At 34.8% G+C, this 21,529-nt stretch overlaps 2 protein-coding genes across 3 annotated transcripts in view; one reads left to right on the top strand and one right to left on the bottom strand.

Annotated features, from left to right (window-relative positions):
* Positions 1–4,844, top strand: part of LOC100777147 (phosphoenolpyruvate carboxykinase (ATP) 1) — a 9,093-nt gene extending 4,249 nt beyond the window's left edge. The window contains exons 5-13 of the mRNA XM_041018465.1: positions 127–215; positions 845–945; positions 1,416–1,714; positions 2,233–2,406; positions 2,503–2,568; positions 3,007–3,185; positions 3,444–3,613; positions 4,090–4,258; positions 4,361–4,844. Coding sequence (XP_040874399.1) covers positions 127–215; positions 845–945; positions 1,416–1,714; positions 2,233–2,406; positions 2,503–2,568; positions 3,007–3,185; positions 3,444–3,613; positions 4,090–4,258; positions 4,361–4,504 — 1,391 coding nt within the window. The 3' untranslated portion in view covers positions 4,505–4,844. The remainder of the gene's footprint in view (positions 1–126; positions 216–844; positions 946–1,415; positions 1,715–2,232; positions 2,407–2,502; positions 2,569–3,006; positions 3,186–3,443; positions 3,614–4,089; positions 4,259–4,360) is intronic.
* Positions 4,845–12,710: 7,866 nt separating this feature from the next.
* On the bottom strand, positions 12,711–19,339 carry LOC100776078 (uncharacterized). Of its 2 annotated transcripts, none has more exons than XM_006585830.4 (8): positions 18,983–19,339; positions 18,022–18,099; positions 16,414–16,481; positions 16,177–16,317; positions 14,756–14,797; positions 14,002–14,141; positions 13,003–13,140; positions 12,711–12,928 (listed from the first exon to the last, which is right to left on the bottom strand). In XM_006585830.4, the coding sequence occupies exons 2-8, from the start codon at positions 18,096–18,098 to the stop codon at positions 12,800–12,802; spliced, it is 735 nt and encodes a 244-aa protein (XP_006585893.1). In that variant the 5' UTR covers position 18,099; positions 18,983–19,339; the 3' UTR covers positions 12,711–12,799. The 2 variants fall into 2 exon arrangements, with proteins under 2 accessions (XP_006585893.1, XP_006585894.1); XM_006585831.3 differs by having other exon boundaries at positions 14,020–14,141; positions 18,983–19,317.
* Between the last annotated feature and the right edge of the window lie 2,190 nt (positions 19,340–21,529).

Genomic DNA, 21,529 nt, shown 5'->3' with positions numbered 1-21,529 from the left:
ATATTTGTATTATAAAGTAATCAAATGCCATTGCTCATATTTTTAACTAGTTAAAATTTAATTTATCTTTGTATTTCTTTTACCTTTGTCTCTTGTTACCAATTTATGCTCATAATATTGTACTTTGAAGGGGTTCTCCTAACATCGAGATGGACGAGCACAGTTTCATGGTGAATAGAGAAAGAGCTGTTGATTATTTGAACTCTTTGGACAAGGTCATTTCTCTTCTCTTTACATGTACAATTTATAATGTATAAAAAAGAAAATCAACTATGAGTGCAAACGATGGCTTTGGTCGTTGGTCGTTGGTCGTTTGCTCTGATTTTGTGGATTTATCTCATCTTTTATAAGGTGGTGACTAGGAATGGAACATGTTGTCATTTGCTAAAATGGGCAAGTTAGATTTTTTAAAATCAATTATGACTTTGAAACATCTCTAATTTTATACTTACTTTTTTTAATCATACTTACTTAATACTTTTTTTTACCTTTTTTTTTATCAATTATGACCTTGAAAAATCAATCATATTTTTAGTAGGTTGAGTGTATCCCAACACCAATTAACCATGGTTTACATGTCATTTACTTGTGTCCCCTACCAATTCATAATAGATAATATTTCACAAAATGAAAAAAAAAAAATTTACAATCATCTTTGGAATACTATCTGTGGAATTTCTAGTGATGCATTAGAGTTTCTGACCAGTTTATTTGTGTCTTTTGGTATAGTTGATTTATATCCCATTTCGTATGTATTATACATTCAATTTAAAAATATATTATTTAAGTATGGATGGCAATCGGTAGTATTCTAAAAATATATGTATATTTTTTATTTTTCCAGGTCTTTGTGAATGACCAATTCTTGAACTGGGACCCAGAGAACAAAATCAAAGTTAGGATTGTCTCCGCCAGAGCTTACCATTCCTTGTTTATGCACAACATGTAAGTATAAGCAAAAGAATAATTTACCATCATACGGACCTTTTTACTTTATATTTTAGTTTTCCAAACCACAAGCCAATATTAAATAAAGATAAAAAAAGAATGTATCGGCTAGAATTATATTTTTCTTGTTTTAATATTATAAAATAAGTTATATAAAGATGTAAGTATATATAAAAATACAAATGAATAACATTTTAAGAATCTTATAATGGTCCTAATTTTTTTAAAGGAAATAATGGTCCTAATTTAATCATCCGAATATCTATTGAACATGCTCATCCCTTCTTAGTTGATGAAATAGATCCCTAGAAAAAAGAATAGTAATGGAGTGAATGTCAATCGTGTAGTTTAATCCGGTGTACAACTATGAGGTCTAGCTCAATTAGTTCAGCAGTATGTATGATTTGTTATAAAATTCTTAATACTTGAGTTTGATTCTTATAGATAAGTGGATACGCGACATGCAGGTGCATCCGACCCACTCCTGAAGAGCTTGAGAATTTTGGCACACCTGACTTCACTATTTACAATGCTGGACAATTTCCTTGTAATCGTTACACTCACTACATGACATCTTCCACTAGCATTGATCTTAGTCTTGCAAGGAAAGAAATGGTGATCCTTGGGACACAGTATGCAGGGGAAATGAAGAAGGGTCTCTTTAGTCTCATGCATTATCTCATGCCCAAGAGGCAAATCCTCTCCCTACACTCTGGCTGCAACATGGGCAAAGGCGGAGATGTTGCTCTCTTTTTTGGACTCTCAGGTATGAGTTTAATGGATTATTAATTTATATTACAGAAATGTTACTAGCATATTCTTTATGGTTAAATAAAATTGGTGAGTCTTGTTAAAAGTGAGTTTAGATTTTAACAAGACTCCTAAGCAATTTGCCCAATAATAATAATAATAATGTTTAATTTTAATATAGTGTTAGTATGAATATTTCTATTAAGTCGATCAACTGGATTGCCATATAAATTTAAATTATTTTTATGATAATTACATGAATTATTATAAAAAAATTCAACAATATTCAATTGTATGAGAGTTGATTACAGTGTAAAGATAATGATTATATTTCATTTAAGTTCATAATAATAAAGAGTTTAATTGATATATATTATTAGTATTTTCAACCAATTAAAAATTATCTTAAATATGATTTTTAAAATATTTATCATAAAAGTCATTAATTTGTGTGTGTGTGTGTGTTGGAGTGTTGCATTTGTTAGCATACTTCTTTCTCTTAGGAGGATATGTTACTTGCCTTATTCATATAAGGTACTGGAAAGACCACTCTATCCACGGATCATAATAGGTATTTAATTGGAGATGATGAGCACTGTTGGAGTGAGAGTGGTGTCTCAAACATTGAAGGGGGTTGCTATGCCAAATGCATTGATCTCTCTAGGGAGAATGAACCTGACATCTGGAATGCCATCAAATTTGGGACAGGTATTATTACCATATTAAACTTAGCGTACTCCAACATCTCTTCATCTTTGACTTCACTCATTTTGATGACACATTTTCTATTCACTTGGTTGTCAGTCTTGGAGAATGTTGTTTTTGATGAGCATTTTCGAGAAGTTGATTACACTGACAAATCAGTTACAGGTAAGTAATGACTTGGTTTATATATAAGGACTCAGTTGTGACTTGATCATACCAAATTAGTGGTTGACTTTGATGTATGCTTGCAAGATGTGTCCATGAGTCATGACACTAATCCATTATGTGAGGTCAACTCCTACAAATAAACGAGGCTGATTATTATTATTAAACTACTAAAATGTGGGGATTAGGATGGAATTTAACAAGTCAAACATTTTGAATATTATTTACACTATAAACAATAAGGTGGATTAAATTACATGAATATGTGGTGCATAATAACATCTTATAGACCTTATACTAATTAGAATTTTTTTTATAACCATGATATTGGTACGAAGATATGTCTGCCAAAAGCAATAATAAATCAGTACTAATCAAAAATTGATTACAATAGACCTAATTGATAAAATATAATAATGTTTTTTTTCCATGTTGCAGAAAATACTCGTGCAGCTTATCCAATTGAGTACATTCCAAATGTGAAGTTACCATGTGTTGGTCCTCACCCAAAGAATGTGATCCTTTTGGCATGTGATGCATTTGGTGTGCTTCCACCTGTGAGTAGGCTAAACCTGTCGCAGACCATGTACCATTTCATCAGTGGATACACAGCTTTGGTAATGTTCGAGTAAACTTATAAGTTATAACATTCTATCTTGGCCAAGGTTTTAAATATCGGTCTGCGACCGTGATTTGGGCTACAACATCAAGATTTTGTAACTGTTCACAACTATAACGTGACTGCAATTGGGACCGTATCGTTCACATTTATCCGCAATTTGCCGTGATATCGTGAACCGATATTTAAAACCTTTATCTTGGCTAATATTGCTTCCTATGTATATCTCTCATGAGTTACTTTATGATGATTAAAGGTGGCTGGCACAGAAGAGGGTATAAAGGAGCCAAAGGCAACATTTTCAGCTTGTTTTGGTGCAGCATTTATAATGCTACACCCTACAAAGTATGCAGCTATGCTTGCTGAAAAGATGCAGAACCATGGTGCTAATGGATGGCTTGTTAACACAGGATGGTCTGGTGGAAGGTAAGCTTTTTGTAGTAATAATAATAATAATTAAAAAAAAGAGTGCTAACAATGTGCTGTTACGATCTTTTTAAAACATTTTCGCATTTTTTTTTTCAAACACTTTTTTCTATTGATTGAAATTCAGATAGGATCCACTATTTAAGAATGAACCCACCAAATGGAGAATGAGAACCACATTTTTAGCCGGTCCTAGATGAATTTCAACCAATAGAAGAGAAGGTGTTAGATAAAGAATATTGAAAAAGGAATTATTAATACAATAATTCATACAATAGTTTATATAACAATATATTTTTCTGTTTTTTTTTCTATCACATTACTCATCTTTCTCTTTTCTCTCTCTCGTTGTAAAAATTGTCATATAATTTGTTGTACAAATAACATTTCTCTATAGAAAAGTGTAACAAAAATATAATTTTTTTTCTCTTCAAAAATCTAAAACCAACTTTTTTCTTTCTTGTGCAAAATTGCAGCTATGGTTGTGGAAATCGTATTAAACTATCTTATACGAGAAAAATTATTGATGCTATTCACTCTGGAAGCCTATTGGATGCGGAGTACAAGAAGACCGAGATTTTTGGACTTGAGATCCCCAATAAAGTGGAGGGAGTCCCCTCAGAAATTCTTGAACCTGAGAACACAGTTAGTGGTCCTACAACTCTCATTTTCAATCATCACAACTATCTTTCTTTTTCACTTTCAAAAGTCTTTTTAACACAAATTCGAAATTTTGTTTGATTTCAGTGGTCAGACAAACAAGCCTACAAGGACACACTGTTGAAGCTGGCTGGATTGTTCAACAAAAATTTTGAAACATTCACCATTGGAGAGAACAACCAAGTGACAGAGGAGATTCTTGCTGCTGGACCAATCATTGGTGATGCTTAATTAGGAGAACCGCCCCTTTACTCTCTTGTTAATTTTCTAAATTTTGTAACCTGTATCAAGCGATCCGCTCCTAGTCAGGATCACATCACTTTGGTTACTTGGATTTGAAGAAAGACGATATTTGAGTAGAGGATTGATTGCCATCATGCCTTGAAACAAAGAAGAAAGTTTTAGAAGTCTTTTTTTTTTTTTTGCAGCTTGCTAATCAAGAGTCTTGTTCTGTTTGTTTCCTTTTGTTGTTTTGAAGAGAAGTTATATCAAGGCATGCTATAAAAATACCTGAGGTTGTTTGAAAGATGATTCTATGTTTGAAAGTGCTACAACATTTTAGAAGCTAAAAGCTCTAATGGTTGATCCTTGCATGTGTATTGCGATAAATTAGGGGTTAGGAGTTAGGCAGATGAAGGTTCAAAGTATAAAGTTTCGGTTTATGGCTTATAGAGTTATGGGGTTTAAGGATTTTATGGGTTTGAAGAATATATTCAAGCAAAATTGTAGAATTAGAGGCCCTAGAAACATTTACTACCCAAGAATGAGATTCTTTGATGATAATTGCAAAATCTCCTTTTTGTTCCTGCATTTTTTGCTACAAATTTTCGACCTCTTCCACCCTGATCTCCTCTACCACCTCGGCCTCAATGGTTCTCGAGTCTTTGTCTTTGACACAAGATCCTCCTCACTGGTGGGTTCAATTCTCTCATATGCAAAACACTTAAGGGCTTTTACTGAATCACTATCTTGTTATGACTTTGTTACCCAACTGCAAAGTCGGTACTGTCTGCATGGGTTGTTTGTCCTCTTTTTCGAACTCAAGAACGATGCCCTTTTTCTTTATCATAAATTGTAGCATTTGTTTGATCTCTTTAATTCCCGCAATGGTTTTCTTTATCTTGATTTCAGAGGGATGCTCCTCCTCCATTCTTTCCTCCCTTATAACCTCAATAACATTTTCTGAAATTTAGTTGTCCATGCTTCAACTCTGAAATGCTTATTTTGCAATAATGATGGTGTAACCCACAAGAATTGGGTTCCTCTTCCTCATTCTCGTCACTAGACCTGTTATTGTCATTGTTCTCCTCTTCCGACTTCTTGCTCCTGTTGACCAAGTTTTCCCCACCATCTGAAGGTATCTTTTCTTTCTTGAATTTAAGAAGTAATTTCTCGATTTGCCTCATGTCCAACAATTTTTCTTTTATGAGATTCATGTTTGTTTTCAGGTTTGTAATCACCTTTGCATGCAGGTCGGACTAATTGTTAGGAGCCAATGGAAAAAAAAAAGATGGATTTTATTTAATAGTAAGAAAAGAACAAAATATAGGAGAGAAAACTCTCCTCCAAGAGTTTTTCCTTCACAAAGAGCTAATGCTCAGTTACAAATGATCCAAATTTGAATCTCCCCTATCCTTCTTCCCCTATTTATATCTAATAAATCTCATTAACTAACTAACTAATTTATTAATAGTCTAACTATGCTAACTAACTTTTTCTTCTTCTCCTTATATCGTAAGGCATCATTTACCTCCTGTGAATAAAATGCACAGTATTGACAAGACCAAGAACCCAAATACCAATGGATTAATAATGTCACTTATTTTATTAAGGTTTGCTGCCATAGTTGTAGTAACCAATAATTTATTCATAGCCCCTGAACCATCATAAGTCCAATTACACAATTCGAATTTCAATATAGAATCAGTGCATATAGATACCAAAACATCATATATTCGGCATGGTTAACTAGTTACAAGAATTGTACCTCTAGTTTGTCAAAGTCAAATTATCAATTCCTTGAGCCTCTACTTTGCTCTCAACAAGGTTAGATGGATTGGACTTGAACACCATGGCCATGGGCACACCTGAAGAAAAAAAGGGTCTAAAAATCAAATATAGTTGGGCTTTACTCGTGATTCATGAAGTAGTCTTCGCTGGAAGCAGTGACTAACCTTCGTCGGGAACCATGAGCGCATACAAGATAAGTATTTCCCTCCAACACAATTTATTCCACACCAAAGGGTTAATCAGAATTCAAACCCTGAATCACTTGGTTAAGGGACACATGCCGGCTACCACTTATGTCAACCGATGCTGGTTTTTCTTATCATATATGATAATAGATGAAATGAGTTATTCATGCTATGTCAAACAGCTCTATTCGCCCTTTCAACTCCTCTATTTGGTGGTGAGATATTACTTCTCTTGATTCCCTTGCTTGTTGTCCTGGTAATTGGTTATCAGATTCAATTAGCATGAAAGTAGGTGATGGGAAGGAAGCCTTTATCTGGTTAGATCGCTGGGCTGGTCCCTCAACTCTTAAAGATGACTTTCCTAGACTTTATTTTTTGTACCCATGACATTGGTGCAAAATATCCACCAGTTTTGCTAATAACTAATCTTTGTCGCAGAACCTGACTGACTACCTTTAATAGAGTATCTCCTCTCAATCATGTTTTTTCAACCAGAAAGCTCAAACCCGAGACCTTACCTAAGGGGACTGAATCTAGTATCACTCATATCAACAATAAGTTGGTTTTCCTAGGCTATTTCAAATAGTGAATAGAGTGGGAATAGACATATTAAAGTATCAATAACCCTACCTTGTACAATGACATAATAAATTATTTAAACAGGCTATTTCAAATAGTGAATAGAGTGGGAATAGACATATTAAAGTATCAATAACCCTACCTTGTACGATGACATAATAAATTATTTAAACATAGAAACAATAAGGGAAAGCTACCACTAGGGTAAGCAATGAAAGCTCAAAAGAAGGCCCGCGAGAAAATGAGAATGAGAAAGAGAACAAAGTAAATTATGATGGAAGCTTGCTTGTGGAGCTTCTATGGAGGCTGGATCTTTGAGCTTCAATGAGGTCCTTTAATGGTGATTTTCCACCATGGAGATGCAGTGGAAGACAAAGGAGAAGAGGTAAGAGGCGGCGCCATCCACTAGGGAATAAGCCTTGGAAGAAGGAGCTTCACCATCAAGATGAGCCTTGGATAAGAAGCTTGGAGAGGATGCTTCAATGGAGGAAAAGAAAGAGGGAGAGAAAGAGAGAGGGGGGAGCACGAAATTGAAGGAAGAAAAAGGGAGAGAAGTTGAACTTTGAGTTGTGTCTCACAAGACTCTCATTCATCAAAGTTACAACAAGTGTTATACATGCTTCTATTTATAGACTAGGTAGCTTCCTTGAGAAGCTTTCTTAAGAAAACTTCCTTGAAAAGCTTCTTTGAGAAAACTTCCTTGAGAAGCTAGAGCTTAGCTACACACATCCATCTAAAAACTAAGCTCACCTCCTTGAGAAGCTTCCTTGGGAAGCTAGAGCTTAGCTACACACACCCATCTAAAAACTAAGCTCACCTCCTTGACAAAATACATGAAAATACAAAAAAAAAAAAAAAAGTCTCTACTACAAAGACTACTCAAAATGCCCTGAAATACAAGGCTAAAACCATATACTAATAGAATGGCCAAAATACAAGGCCCAAAAGAAGGAAAAATCTATTCTAATATTTACAAAGAAGAGAGGACCCAACCTTGGTCCATGGGCTCAGAAATCTACCCTGGAATTCATGAGAACCCCAAGGCCTTCTTTAGCAGCTCTAGCCCAATCCTCTTGGAGTCTTCTATCCAATACCCTTGCGGGGTAGGATTGCATCATCCCCTCCACCTTGGAAATGATTTGACCTCAAATCCCGAGGTTCTTCATATTCTGGGCTCCTTCCCTTGACACCTATAAAAAGAATAAAAACATATGTATTAGTGGTGGTGGGTATGTTAGAGTAAGGTAAGGTCTGAAAACCCCTTTCATGGACATCTTCCCATGAGGGAACATTGTTCCTCACCAACTCAATGAGTGGCGCTACAAGTATAGAAAAATATTGGACAAACCTTTTGTAAAAGTTTGTTAAGTCATGGCAGCCCCAGATTTCCCTTATACTTGGTGGAGTGAGCCAATCGGGAATGACCTTTATTCTCTTGGGTCTGTGGGAATCCCTTGACCACTATTTAAAAAATTAAGGAAAGTAATGCAATAAAGCGTACCTTTTTCTATATTTTCATGTTGATTATTCCTACAAAAAAATATGACAAACCTAAGGTGTCCCATATGAGCACCTAAGTTTGTATTAAAACCAAAAATAAGAACAAACCTACCTAATGAGTCCCTATGTACATGAATCATGAAGATGTTGTGTGCATGACTGATTTTACAAAAGAAGGTTGCAACACTCAACACATTCATCATATCACTTATTTTAGGGATTTGATGCCTAATAATACCTATTTTGGGCACCAATAAAACACAAGGATTTAAGCTCTTACGAACCAAACCTTCATCCAACAACTCCTTTACTTGGGGAATAACCTCAAGCCCAAGAGGTGTGGCAGTGCTAACAAGTGTCTTTTTACAAAGGAGAAGATGTGGCGATTGTCTAAGAGGGGAAGTTTCTTTAATATTTGTCTTTATTTCAAAATGACTTTCCTTCTTAGCTAACCTCTTGGAGGAGACACTTACCTCCTTACACTCCTCCTTAACCATTGAAGGTTGTCCTTCTTCTTGGGGATAGATTTCTTCCCTAGATTCTTCCCCTATTGCTTCTTCATTTTCATTAGAGGAAGGTGAAGTAGTAGCCTCATCTTGGCTACTATAAATGTCTTGGCCCCTCATAATCATGGTTTTCGTGGTGGGACATTGAGAAGTAATGTGTCCTCTTCCAAGACATTTAAAGCACTTTATAGAGCTAGTCTTCTCTTGCATACTAGCCTTAGGGGCTTGCTTTTCTATTATCTTCCCCTTATCATCTTTGGGCTTAGAAGGTATCACCCCTAAGATTCCTTGACCTTGGTCTTTCTTTGGATAAGAGTGAGAGCCATAAGATTTTGAAGTAGATTTCTCTTTAAGTTGTTGCTCTACCCTTATTTCACAATCTAAGTTAGCCTCTACATTGTCCTTCTCATAGAAGTATGGGAGGTTAATGTTAGCCTCTTAAGGTTTTCTTTCCTTTTCTCTCCTATGAGAGTCAGGTCTATGATGTGACCTATGCCTTCCTTCATAATAGTCGCGAAGTTCTTCACTTAGGCTCTTGCAAGAGTTATGACTACTATAGGAGACATGTTTTTCTCTTTTCATTTCTTTAATTATTTTTCTTCTTTCTTCCTCTCTTATTTTCTTTCTTTCATCTTGACTTATTTCTTCCACTCTTTTTTTTCCTTTTTCTTTTCTCTCTTGTTTTTCTTTTTATAACTTGAGGGAACTCAACTCATCTAAGATTCTAGATAAAGGGTCTTTATGACTAGTACCCTTGCCATTAACACTAGATGAATGATGACTCATGTTGGTTCCTAAGTTGTGGTTCTTTCTTGTTGGAGGTTTGAAAACAAAAGGTAAAAGAAACTATGGTTGAAACTAGCCAAAATAAACACTAAAAGAGGTGTGAAAGATAAGGTAAAAACTAATAGGTAAAATGCAAGCTATCTAGGCGGTTTGACAATGGAAGGTAAAAGAAATAAGCTACGAAAGTAAGCAAGAAATGTAAATTTGGCAAATCCTAAGAGTGTTTGGATGACCACATTTAAGGTTCCCAACAAAACACTCACAATCCTAAGGGAAAATTGCCTAAAATTATTACACAAAGGGAAGTAGGGTGACCTATTGGAGGCTCCCAACTTACTTCCAACGAAAGGCCTTTTTGTTACAAAATTTGAAAGCAATGAAAGTAAAGTAAATTGTCAATTACAAAATTACAAAAAGGTCCTCAATTTTGGTGGTTTTTCTCTCTTTGGTGATTCACTCAATTTGGAGTGCTTCTTAGTCCAATAGCTCATAAGGTGGTTGGCCCCTTGCTTCTTGACTCAAATTCTTCAAGGGATGACACCAATCCTCCTTTCCAATTCCCTATATGGCAACTCACCAACAAGGAAACAAAGAGACAAGCAATAACCAAAGACCAAAAAATGAAATGAAAGTTAAAACAATGGAATTTTAACAAGACATTTTTTTCAAGGATTATTCAACAATTAAAGCAACGAAAAGGACATAGAAGCAAGTTAGGACTCAAAGAGAAACTTAGAATGACTCTAGAGTAGAATAAAAAAACAAAAAAAAATACTCAACAAACCTCTAGCTTTGGCACTTGTTTTCACACTAATTTTCTATTGAAATTTCGGAACTAAGATTAGTATAATATAGGCACCAATTATAGAATAAATTTTGAGCCAAAACAACAAGCACACTTCCCTTTCACTTTTTTTTTCCTGGATACTGATTTTTCTGCCAACTTGTGTGATTTTTAGTATTTTTTCCTTTAATCCAAATCACTTGGTTCTTTTTGTATAACTTTTTTCCAGATATCTAGAAAATTCAATAAAAATTTCAGTTTAAAATTCGAAGTAACAAATTCTCAGTAATTTTTACAAGTTTGTATATCCAAGCTGCCAGCACCAGCGATTTGTTTCTTTAAGCATGGTATATTGATTGCCTTGGGCTTACTTTCAACCTTCCTATGTATGTTGAACTCACTAAGATTGTTTACCACTATTTTAGGAGTTCAATATTTACTTAGGATCAACATTTCAGCCAGCAATTCAATCACCAAAACTCAAATTCACAATAGACACAATCATAAGGAAACCTAAAAGTTCAAGAAAAGGTTCACAATCAAAGACTCTCTAAGAATTTTGCATAAACATGTTAAGGACTAATTAACATGAAAGATTTGACTCAAATCAAATAATAGGCTAAAAGAATTTCATACACTCATGAACAAATTAATTAGACAAAGAAACAAGAAAATAAAATTCAACACAACATAAGAAATCTTATGTGACAAGTTTCATGACTAGACATGACTTCTACGACAAAACTACAATAGGTGAACAAGTCACTATAGATTTTTGAGGTGTTCTTCTACTTTAATATTTTTGTAAGAATTTTATGGTTTAGGTTTCAGCCACAAAAAATAACAAGACAAAACTCAAAGGAACCTAAACTCAACACAGTTCATGGTTCAAGAACAAGAACAAGAAATTTGAACCATAGAAAATCAAATCTAGTTTCTATAGCAAGTTTAATCGATGGAAACTCTAAAGAATCATGTTAACAACATTTAGAACAAGACATGTGAGGAGATACATGGAGAAAAATGAAGAAACAACAATGGAAGAGAAGGTAAAGAAAAAAAATTAATGGAGGTTTAAGGAGCACCTACTTGAAACTCTTGTGCTCTGATTACCACTTGATGGAAGCTTGCTTGTGGAGCTTCTATGGAGGCTGGATCTTTGAGTTTCAATGAGGTCCTTTAATGGTGATTTTCCACCATAGAGATGTAGTAGAAGACAAAGGAAAAGAGGTAAAAGGCAGCGCCATCCACTAGGGAATAAGCCTTGGAAGAAGGAGCTTCACCACCAAGATGAGTCTTGGATAAGAAGCTTGGAGAGGATGCTTCAATGGAGGAAAAGAAAGAGGGAGAGAAAGAGAGAGGGGGGAGCACGAAATTGAATGAAGAAAAAGGGAGAGAAGTTGAACTTTGAGTTGTGTCTCACAAGACTCTCATTCATCAAAGTTACAACAAGTGTTACACATGCTTCTATTTATAGACAAGGTAACTTCCTTGAGAAGCTTTCTTAAGAAAACTTCCTTGAAAAGTTTCTTTGAGAAAACTTCCTTGAGAAGCTAGAGCTTAGCTACACACACCCATCTAAAAACTAAGCTCACCTCCTTGAGAAGCTTCCTTGGAAAGCTAGAGCTTAACTACACACACCCATCTAAAAACTAAGTTCACCTCCTTGACAAAATACATGAAAATTCCAAAAAAAAAAGTCCCTACTACAAAGACTACTCAAAATGTCCTGAAATACAAGGCTAAAACCCTATACTAATAAAATGGCCAAAATACAAGGCCCAAAAGAAGGAAAAATTTATTCTAATATTTACAAAGAAGAGAGGACCCAACCTTGGTCCATGGGCTCAGAAATCTACCCTGGGATTCATGAGAACCCCAAGGCCTTCTTTAGCAGCTCTAGCTCAATCCTCTTGGAGTCTTCTATCCAATACCCTTACGGGGTAGGATTGCATCAAATTATGAAAATCGAAATTTTGACAGTCGTAAAAAGCTGAAACTTCAATTAACATTAAATCAAATGATTCACTTTTTTGTTAGCAAAAATGGGGAAGGGGGAGAAGGATCAATGACAAAATAAAGTGAAATTTTAGAAAAGCAATGGTGCTTCTATAGCATTATAATTTTATCCAGCCTAATAGTAACTGATTCTTTATAATAAGAAACAAAATACAGTTCAGTGAATATGTTCCCAAGCTTGATGCATGATCTCATCATTTATGAAGGGGCGCAAAGACCACATTTGGCAGTAGCTTTCTAATTCTTCTGATGGCATCTTGATATCTAAAGCAGAAACGATCTTTTCCTGCAACAAAAGGAAAAGATTTTAAGGATTCTTCATTTTACTGATTGTAAGGTCACAAAGACATCACTCATTACCTGCATCAAATAGTCTTGGTTGACCATGCTGTATATGAAAGCCATTAGCATCGCTAAATATGCAACATCAGCACTTTTCTTTTTCTTGGTAATTGTAACATCAGGACTTTGAGAATGGGACAAAGCATCCTTTTCCTCCTGAGTAAAGGTGTAATTGTTGTTCTAGTGAGCGAGAATTCCATGATTTCCATTATTACATTTATATCATGTTAAATGATTCTTGAAATTAGTGGAGATGTACATGTTAGGAACCAAAAATTAAAATGAGAGAGAATTTAATTGACTAGAAAGAAAAGAACAGAAAATAGGAGATAAGTCTCCTCCAAGAGTTTCCCCTTCACAAAGGATTTCTCCTTTCACAAAGCTAATGCTCAATTTACAAAATGATACAGATCTCCCTCTCTCCTATCCTTCTTCCCCTATTTACATCTAATAAACCCCTCTAATTAACACAAACTCATTAATAGTCTAACTATCTTAACTAACTTTCCCTTCTCTCCACATCCTATAACAGTACAACTTCCCAACCAAAAAGAGAAAGAGGTTAATGACTTTGCATTACATGAGTCTCATCCCACAATTATTATGTGTAGCTTTTCACTTTCTTTGAGGGAGTTGAGGGTTGTATTTGTGCCGAAAAGCGAATGGCACTGGAGGAGGGGATAACAAGCTCTTTGTAACAGGTTTTATTTGTAAACATTATTATAACAAGCTAGACTTAACTCCCAATCAGCATTTTAATTCCAATAAGATGTATCATATGGCAGGATCTAGAGATATATGAGGACAAAATCATAAAGGTTACGATTTAAAAAAGTTATGTGGATATAACAAAGATTGTAATGCGAGAACTGATATTTTACTATCAAGTTAAAAGATTTCTTTTGGGGTTTCTTTTTCTTGGGGGGGAGCAGGGGAAGAAACTCAGTCAAAGGAATACATGTGGGAAAAAGATAGCAATTGCATAAGAAACTCTTCCAAAAAAATTAATAATATTACCAAATCATCATCGGCTACCTGCTCATTCAATTCAACATTAAAATCCAGATCAGAGAGGGCTAATAAATTTCCATCTGTAGTCTGAATAGCATTTGTTACATCCCCCAATAGACCTTCAAGTTCATTAAGTATTTCCTTAACTGCAAGACATGCATGACTAGTTAATAGTCAAACTAAGTGGATGTTTAGGGAAGATTAATTTTTGGAAATAAACACTAATTTTCAAAATTTCTCTCAAGATAGTAAAAATGAGCAATGTTTTTTTTAAAAAAGATGAAAAAATATATACTAAAACAAAGAAGACAAGACCACCATGACAATTATGACATTAGGTTTACATCCCACGAAAATATATACAACACATGAAGTCAAAATGAACTTTTATATTAATGATAGCCACTTTGTTAAATACAACTTTAGTATCTACCACTTAAACATTTTCACAAAGGAGCCGGAAAAGGAAGTCCATTACTGATTAAGTAAAGCAGCTTAGAAAGCAATATTGACAAATGAAAAGAAGTATCCTCCAAATTGGAATACATCTTCATAAATTAAGTTGTCAGGCTCCAAGCATAAAAGTCAAACGTTAGACATAGTGAATGCTGAAGACAATTAAGAATAAAGGCAATGATACAAATGGTTAAATAAGTATTCAAAAGAGAAATATATATTCAACAAATATATGATATGATGTATATAGGCTTATCATAGCACAGCAGTCAGGGATCAATCATTAAAAGAGAAGAAGCCATACCTTTGCTTATATGGTTACAGAGTCCATGTGTGTCCGAGTGCACTTCCATTTGCAGATTTTGCCAAATTGAAACAGTTACATAGTCAGCAGAAAAAATAGCAACAAAAATAAATGAGTAGAATTCAAATTGAGAATTGATAACAAAAGATTGTATAATGCTGTTTCAAGCACATATTTTTTGGAATTAAGGACATCAATTATGATTAATTTTCATGGCATTAATTAAAATTTGTCAACACTAAGACATGTCATGACAAACTCACTTTTGGAAAGAAAAAAAAAGAATAAAAGAATTGGGTTTACTATCTTTTAGTTTTTAGTTGTTAACCATTTTTAGTCCCAAACTTTTTTTATTTGTTTTTACTCTTAACTTTTTTTCGTCCTTACTTTTAGTCCCTAAAAAGAACCAAAGGTATGGACAAAAAAAAAGTTAAGCGACTAAAAATAGAAACAAAAAATTAAGAGACTAAACTCAGAAATCTTAAAAAGTTTAGGGGACTAAAATGATAGTAAACCCAAAAGAATTAGATGGAAACTGAAAATGAGTGAAAAAAAGGAGCCGTGATAGATGAAAGAAACAAGATTGCAAGCAATTTATAAGAACCTTGGAAGAACCACATCACAAAAGCTAGCTATTGTAATTGGAGAACCCAAGGCCTTATATTATAAACCCCACACAAGAACACCATAGTTCCAACGTGAGAACCACATCCCACTGCACCTACAACCTCATTGACTAATCCTAGGCGAACACTACAATGCCAAAGTCACCACCTGCATAGCTCGTTTGCAAAAATGCAATGAGACACACTGAAAGGCCCTCTAATGATAAGAGCCTTGGGAGAACCACACCACAAAAGCTAGCTATTATAGTTGGACAGTTGAAAACCTTGTAAACCCTACACTAGAATCCCATACTTCCTATGTGGGATTCAAGTGCCATACCTTACAACTAGATCCTACCAGCAAGAAATGTCAACCCAACTAAACCGATCATGAAGACAATGCTTTGCTAAATTCCTATTTATCACAAGAATGAAAAATCAAAGGATAATTTACTGAGAACAAAATTTATGAATAAGAGAGTAACTTCTGTAAAACTGCAGGAGCATAGTTGTGTGAAAAGTTATGAAATAAAATAGCATTGCAGAATTCAATATTAACTTCACATTGCTAACATAGTAACAGTTTTACAAAAGCTAATTGGTTTACTTTTAAAATATCAGACTCATTAAAAAAAATAATCCTTAATAGAATAGCATCACCCTTAATACATCGTACTCAATAAAAAGGGTTAAAAAGGAGCTGTACTTATGTGTCACTAAGCCCTTGTTGGGTCTTGAGGCATGCCCCAATATTGGAATGATACAACCTACCATCTCCATAAACTTTTAACCATCAAAAAAATAAACAGTACTTACAGTTAGTTACACTCTGGATACTTTCATTGAGCTTCCTACATCCAGAATTAATATAGGCTTTAACTCTCTCAGTTTCATTAGCTACAATTATCTTGTGAACTAATTTAGAATTCGTATCTATAGGAGGCCTCCTAATAAAATCTGCACAATAAAAGTAAAAAGTTATAACAAGAGTGAATAAAATGCAATATCATTATTTTACACTAACACATGTTAAACAAAATTCTGTAAAACTACCAAGTGCTTGTTGAAAGCCAGACAGCAGCCTGCTTCCAGCAATGCCCAACTCATCAATCTTTGTAATCCTAAAATAGGGCAGCTGTTGAGAAGTATAAATTTATACAGATATATTAATGTGATAAAAAAGAGTACAAATTATAATTGTGTCCATGTATGTATGAGTGTGAGTGTGTCTAGTTTAGTTCCTGTCTGTTAACTTGAATCATAAGAATAAACCAAGAAATTTTCTTAATGTATTCTATCCATTTCTTAACTTTTTTAATATTTTTCCCACCATGTCATTCAATCGTTCATCAATAATCATCACCTCCAACCCCTAGGAGTAGGGATCATCTTTAGTTATTTCATATGCATAACTAATTATCTTGAAGTGATTAGGATTGAGCTACCGCTTAGGGTTTACATGGTGTGTAGGATGTCTTAAAATCAAACCCTTGTGATCATTTGCCTTACTAAAAACAGTACAACAAAATCCTCCAAGAACTTCAACTGATGTTTATAATTTTGTACTCACAAAATATTCTCTCAATTATTTCATTACACGTCTAGACATGGATTTGATTTATTGATCTGAAGTTCCTTCCAGATCCACGTAAAACTATGATTCTTGTAAGGTAGTAGTATTCATGAGAACAAAAAAATTACTCCATATGAAGCAGTGTTGTTAAATGGCGGCCATGGCGGCGTCATGGCGGTTTTTCGAAAAAACGCCACCGAATAGTGGTGGCGTGGCGGGTTTGGGATGGCGGCGCCATGGCCGTCGTGGCGGTTATGGCGGGGTGGCGGAAAATGGCGTCCCTCCCGCACCCCACACGCGCACCCAGCCGCACGCGCACGCAGCCGCGACGACCTCCGGCAGCGACGCACCGGCACAAACGGCGGCGACAAGCTCCGGCAGCGACGCATCTGTCACGAACGGCGGCCTGCAGCGAGGAGTTCTCGCGGAGAAGACGAAGCTGCTGTCGCGAAGAAGAAGAAGGCGTCGCGAAGAAGAAGAAGGCGTAGGTTTTAGTTTTATTTTTGCTGTTTGACACCCCCTGTTTTCTGTCTGCAGCTTTTTTTTTCCTTTTGCTATTTGACACCCCTTTTTACTTTTAACAGTCCCATTTTTTTTTTCGTATTTGACACCACAATTTTTTTTTCTGTTCAGTCCTCTTTTAAATGGCTGAGTTTATTTGAACTCTTTAATGAGTTTATTTGGTGTTGGTACTTGATTATTGTATGAACTCATGAAACTTTTTTAGTTTATTTGAATGCAATCCTTTGTTTTTTTCAATTTCAATGAGTTTATATATATGTTTTTTTTTTTTTGGTCCGCCATGACATCCGCCATTTTCCGCTACGCCATCCGCCATATTTTTATGGCGGATTTTTTACTTTCCGCCATGAACCGCCATCCGCCATTAACAACATTGATATGAAGTAGTTCTCAACCTAACAACTACAATCTCTCATGGAATTTTTCAATGTTGACGGGTCAGCCTCAGCCAAGGCAAACATATAATTATTTACTCCATAAACAAATACAACTACCACATATATACCAATGATTTTTAGCACATAGAAAAATACTAAAAGCTAAAAAGTAGTGTGATTAGAAATTACTCTGTCATGAAATCTCTGAATTTGTGACAAATTTCTTCGTACAAGTCAGAAATTGATTTGCCTTCCCTGCTTTCCATTCTGCAGTTTATATGAAAAGAGTATAAATTGATAAAACAAATTACATATTATAAGAGAGACCTTAGAAGATCACTTCATTGACAATCACATCCTTGCCTCAATTCTAAACTCGTAAAGGCTAAAAATTGACCTCCGAAAAAGCTTGTATATCAGATCAGGCAATTTTAAAAAGTATATATAAAACAAATCCAAATTAATGTATTCATTTATTGTTTTAACAAGTCCAACAAGCTTGATCCTTTTCAGAAATTTGTTTGTTCCTTTCTATGAAGCACGGACACCCCAGCCCCGTGTCCGGTGTCCGACACGCGTCCGTGTCAGTGTCCGACACCGACACAACACCCGTACTACATTCTATATTTTGGACATTACAGGTGTCCATGTGTCTGTGTCGTGTCCAGTGTCCGTGTCGGTGCTTCATAGGTTCCTTTTTATAAGACATTTTTCTAATTTCTAGATAAATTAATTATTTTTTCTTATATTACTTAATTATTCTCTCTCCAAACATTAAAACATTAATCAAAAGTAATTAAGTGCACAAAAAGGATAATTTTGACACGATACTACAAATAATTGACACTGATTAACTAAATTAACTAAATGTAATTACATACAATGTAATTACTGAACAATTAATTGGTTATAAGAACATTAACACAAACATATCTTCAGAAACAACTTCATCTTACCAACAAATGAACCCCATTTACAAACGCCCCATCAAAACACACATCACACAACCCAACACACTACAACTTGCACAATTTACTCAAAATTCATTTCATCGTAGATCAAATCCAAAATCAAAATCCTCACCATGAAGAAAACCCTTTTGCTTCAAATTGCAGCCATAGTATGGGGAAAAAAGTCAAAATAGGAGTACCTGCAACGGCGATAGAGAAAGAGAACCACTAGAATCTGCGACGACAGCGTTAGAGAGCTACTATATCAACGGTGAAGGCTGCGACGGCGGCCACTGGGGGAGCGGTACGGCGCGAGAAGAAAGGAAAGGAACCCTGACCTAAATCCCTTTTCGTTTGAGAGAGAAACTGGGGGGCGAGTGAGGCTTTCTTTTCTGACGGCCAACGGAGGCTGCGACGGCGACTACTGGGTCCCCGAGAAGAGGGGAACGCTAGCAATCGTTGTATTCGTGCGAGAGAAACTGAGTGCGCTGTGTGTGAGTGGAGTCTTTGACCCCAAAAATACAAAAAAAAAATTATCCAAATAATACTTCTTCTTTCTTTGTTTACGTAACCCAAATAATTCTTGTACAAGTGCAAAATATAAAAAAATTATTCTTAATCAATTATTTTCATTGTTTTTTAATCTACAATGATTAATAAAGACAATTATTCTATCTAATGTCCTAAATTACTCTTCAATATATATAATTTTTATTATTATTTTTATAAATCTTTAAAATATAACTGTTATTACTATTTTTTTTCAATTGTTTTTACTTTTTTATTTAAAAAATACACGTAGATTCTAATAACGATTCTAATTTCAAATATTATTTAATAATATACTATAAAAAATTATTCATTAGTTTATTTCATTCATTTTTAATATTCTTTAGTTAATAATATATCTTTTTAGGCAATATATATTAAGCTATATCAATTTTGCATAGCAAGGATGAATTCATTTTTTATCTGTATAAATTGAATACTGTCAGATCCTAATTTTATCCGAGTATAATGCTTTTATCATTGCCAGCGGAAAAAAAAAACAATATATATATATATATAAAACGGGACACGGTAAATTAAGAATAGAGTAAGTTACGGATATGGAAAAGGGAAACCAATCAAATTGTGGCGTTTGACATCGGTTACAGCGCAAGGCCAAGGGGTTACTCAGGTTTTGATGGTTGTTTGTTAGATCCAGAAACAAAGCCACAAGGCAGGGGAAAATGATATTTTCATGAAGATTTCTAACCCTAAACTTGCTCAGGCTAGCATCCAGCTCGCCTAGGCTAAAATGTAACTTCAGCCCTAAGCAAGCAACTCGCCTAGGCGAACTACAGCTCACTTGGGCAAGTGGATACCTTCACCATTAAGTTACAATTTGCCTGGGCGAGCTGCAACTCCCCTGGGCAAATTTCTCTGCACTCAATGGTTGTTTTCTATAAATAGTCATGCATGGTCGAAGAGAAAAAAGGTTCAGGAGCCTAAAAACCAGAGAGCAAACACAGAAGAAGAAGGGAGAAGAGGAAAAGTGGAGCCGAGGCGCTGGAGAGTTGTGGTCGTGAATCACTTCTTTCGTCGTTTCTCTTGTTAGTCTTGTGTCCTGCGCAATGATCAGTTAGCTTTTCTTAAGGATTAGATGTAACATTTGTACCCTTATTTGTCCCTTTTGATATTATATATGTATTAATCCTTTCTACTCATTATTGGTAATTTCATTCTACTCGCAATGTTTGATTCTATTTAATCGCTAGTGTCATGAAATTGGATTTTTAGTGAGACTGGAAAGTAATCTTAGAATTTGAACTAAATGATTTTACTCTTTACTACGTTGCTAGGAATAGAGTATAACGTTTTGACTGCAAAAAGCACGATAATATAATTGTAATGCTGGGGTATTTACTACATATGCAAGGGATCAATATTTAGTAAATATTCTTAGGTTCCAAGTGTCAGGAATCGACTTGGGATAACTATGTGTGCATCAGTGATGTTAGAAAATGATTTATATATGTTAATCTTTAGGATACTAAGGGTATGAACGATGAAATACAATCCTATGTTTTCTTGAATTAATTTAAGTTATTTTCGTAATTTACGTATTTCTGACTCATTAAATTCCATTATTTTCATATTTTCCGTTATTTTTGTATTTTCATTGTTCCCGTGATTCCGTTATTTTTTCTATTCTTTTACTTTAAGTTGTCTTTAGTTAATCAAACCAAAATCAATGGCATTCAATTAAATTTGTACATAACTATTGAATTGATAACCTTTATCCGAATAAATTAAGTAAAACTCGAGTCCTTATGGAGACGAACTCTTTTATAAATGTGAAACCTACAACGACAATTGGTACGCTTGCCAAAAGTCTAACGAGTTTCTAGTGCCGTTGCCAGGGATTGCCACGCTAAGTCTCAAACTTGTTTGGTAATTCTCCTAGAGTGTTTTGTTTTCATAGCATACAACGCTAGGTCTTGGACTCGCCTCGTGCGTCCGAAGATATTCATCATATTCATAATAGATGGATACGAAGGATATCCGTCCAATAAACAAAACCAAATAAAAAAAATCAATTCAACACACAAATTTTTTTTTTGCCTAACGAACTATGTAGGTTTAATTTACTCATTGCACTTGGAAATATGTAGGAGCAAGGGCAACACCCTTATCAATTCGAAAAAAAAAACACAAAAAATTATCCACTCTTAGGAAAATAAATAACTTTGATGTCACGTTAT

The sequence above is a fragment of the Glycine max genome, chromosome 8, assembly GCF_000004515.6.
Source record: "Glycine max cultivar Williams 82 chromosome 8, Glycine_max_v4.0, whole genome shotgun sequence".
NCBI classification, from domain to species: Eukaryota; Viridiplantae; Streptophyta; class Magnoliopsida; order Fabales; family Fabaceae; genus Glycine; species Glycine max.
The sequence above is the reverse complement of the archived record's forward strand: the minus strand, read 5'-3'. Positions and strand labels throughout refer to the sequence as shown.

What these genes read in the sequence shown, in the direction of transcription:
- LOC100776078 (XM_006585830.4), bottom strand. Translation starts at nt 18,098, where the DNA reads ATGGAAAGCAGGGAAGGCAAATCAATTTCTGACTTGTACGAAGAAATT. An exon ending in CTGTAACCATATAAGCAAAG is followed by an intron (nt 14,142 to 14,755) that starts GTATGGCTTCTT and finishes CATGTCTTGCAG; the next exon opens with TTAAGGAAATACTTAATGAA. An exon ending in ACCAAGACTATTTGATGCAG is followed by an intron (nt 12,929 to 13,002) that starts GTAATGAGTGAT and finishes CTTTTGTTGCAG; the next exon opens with GAAAAGATCGTTTCTGCTTT.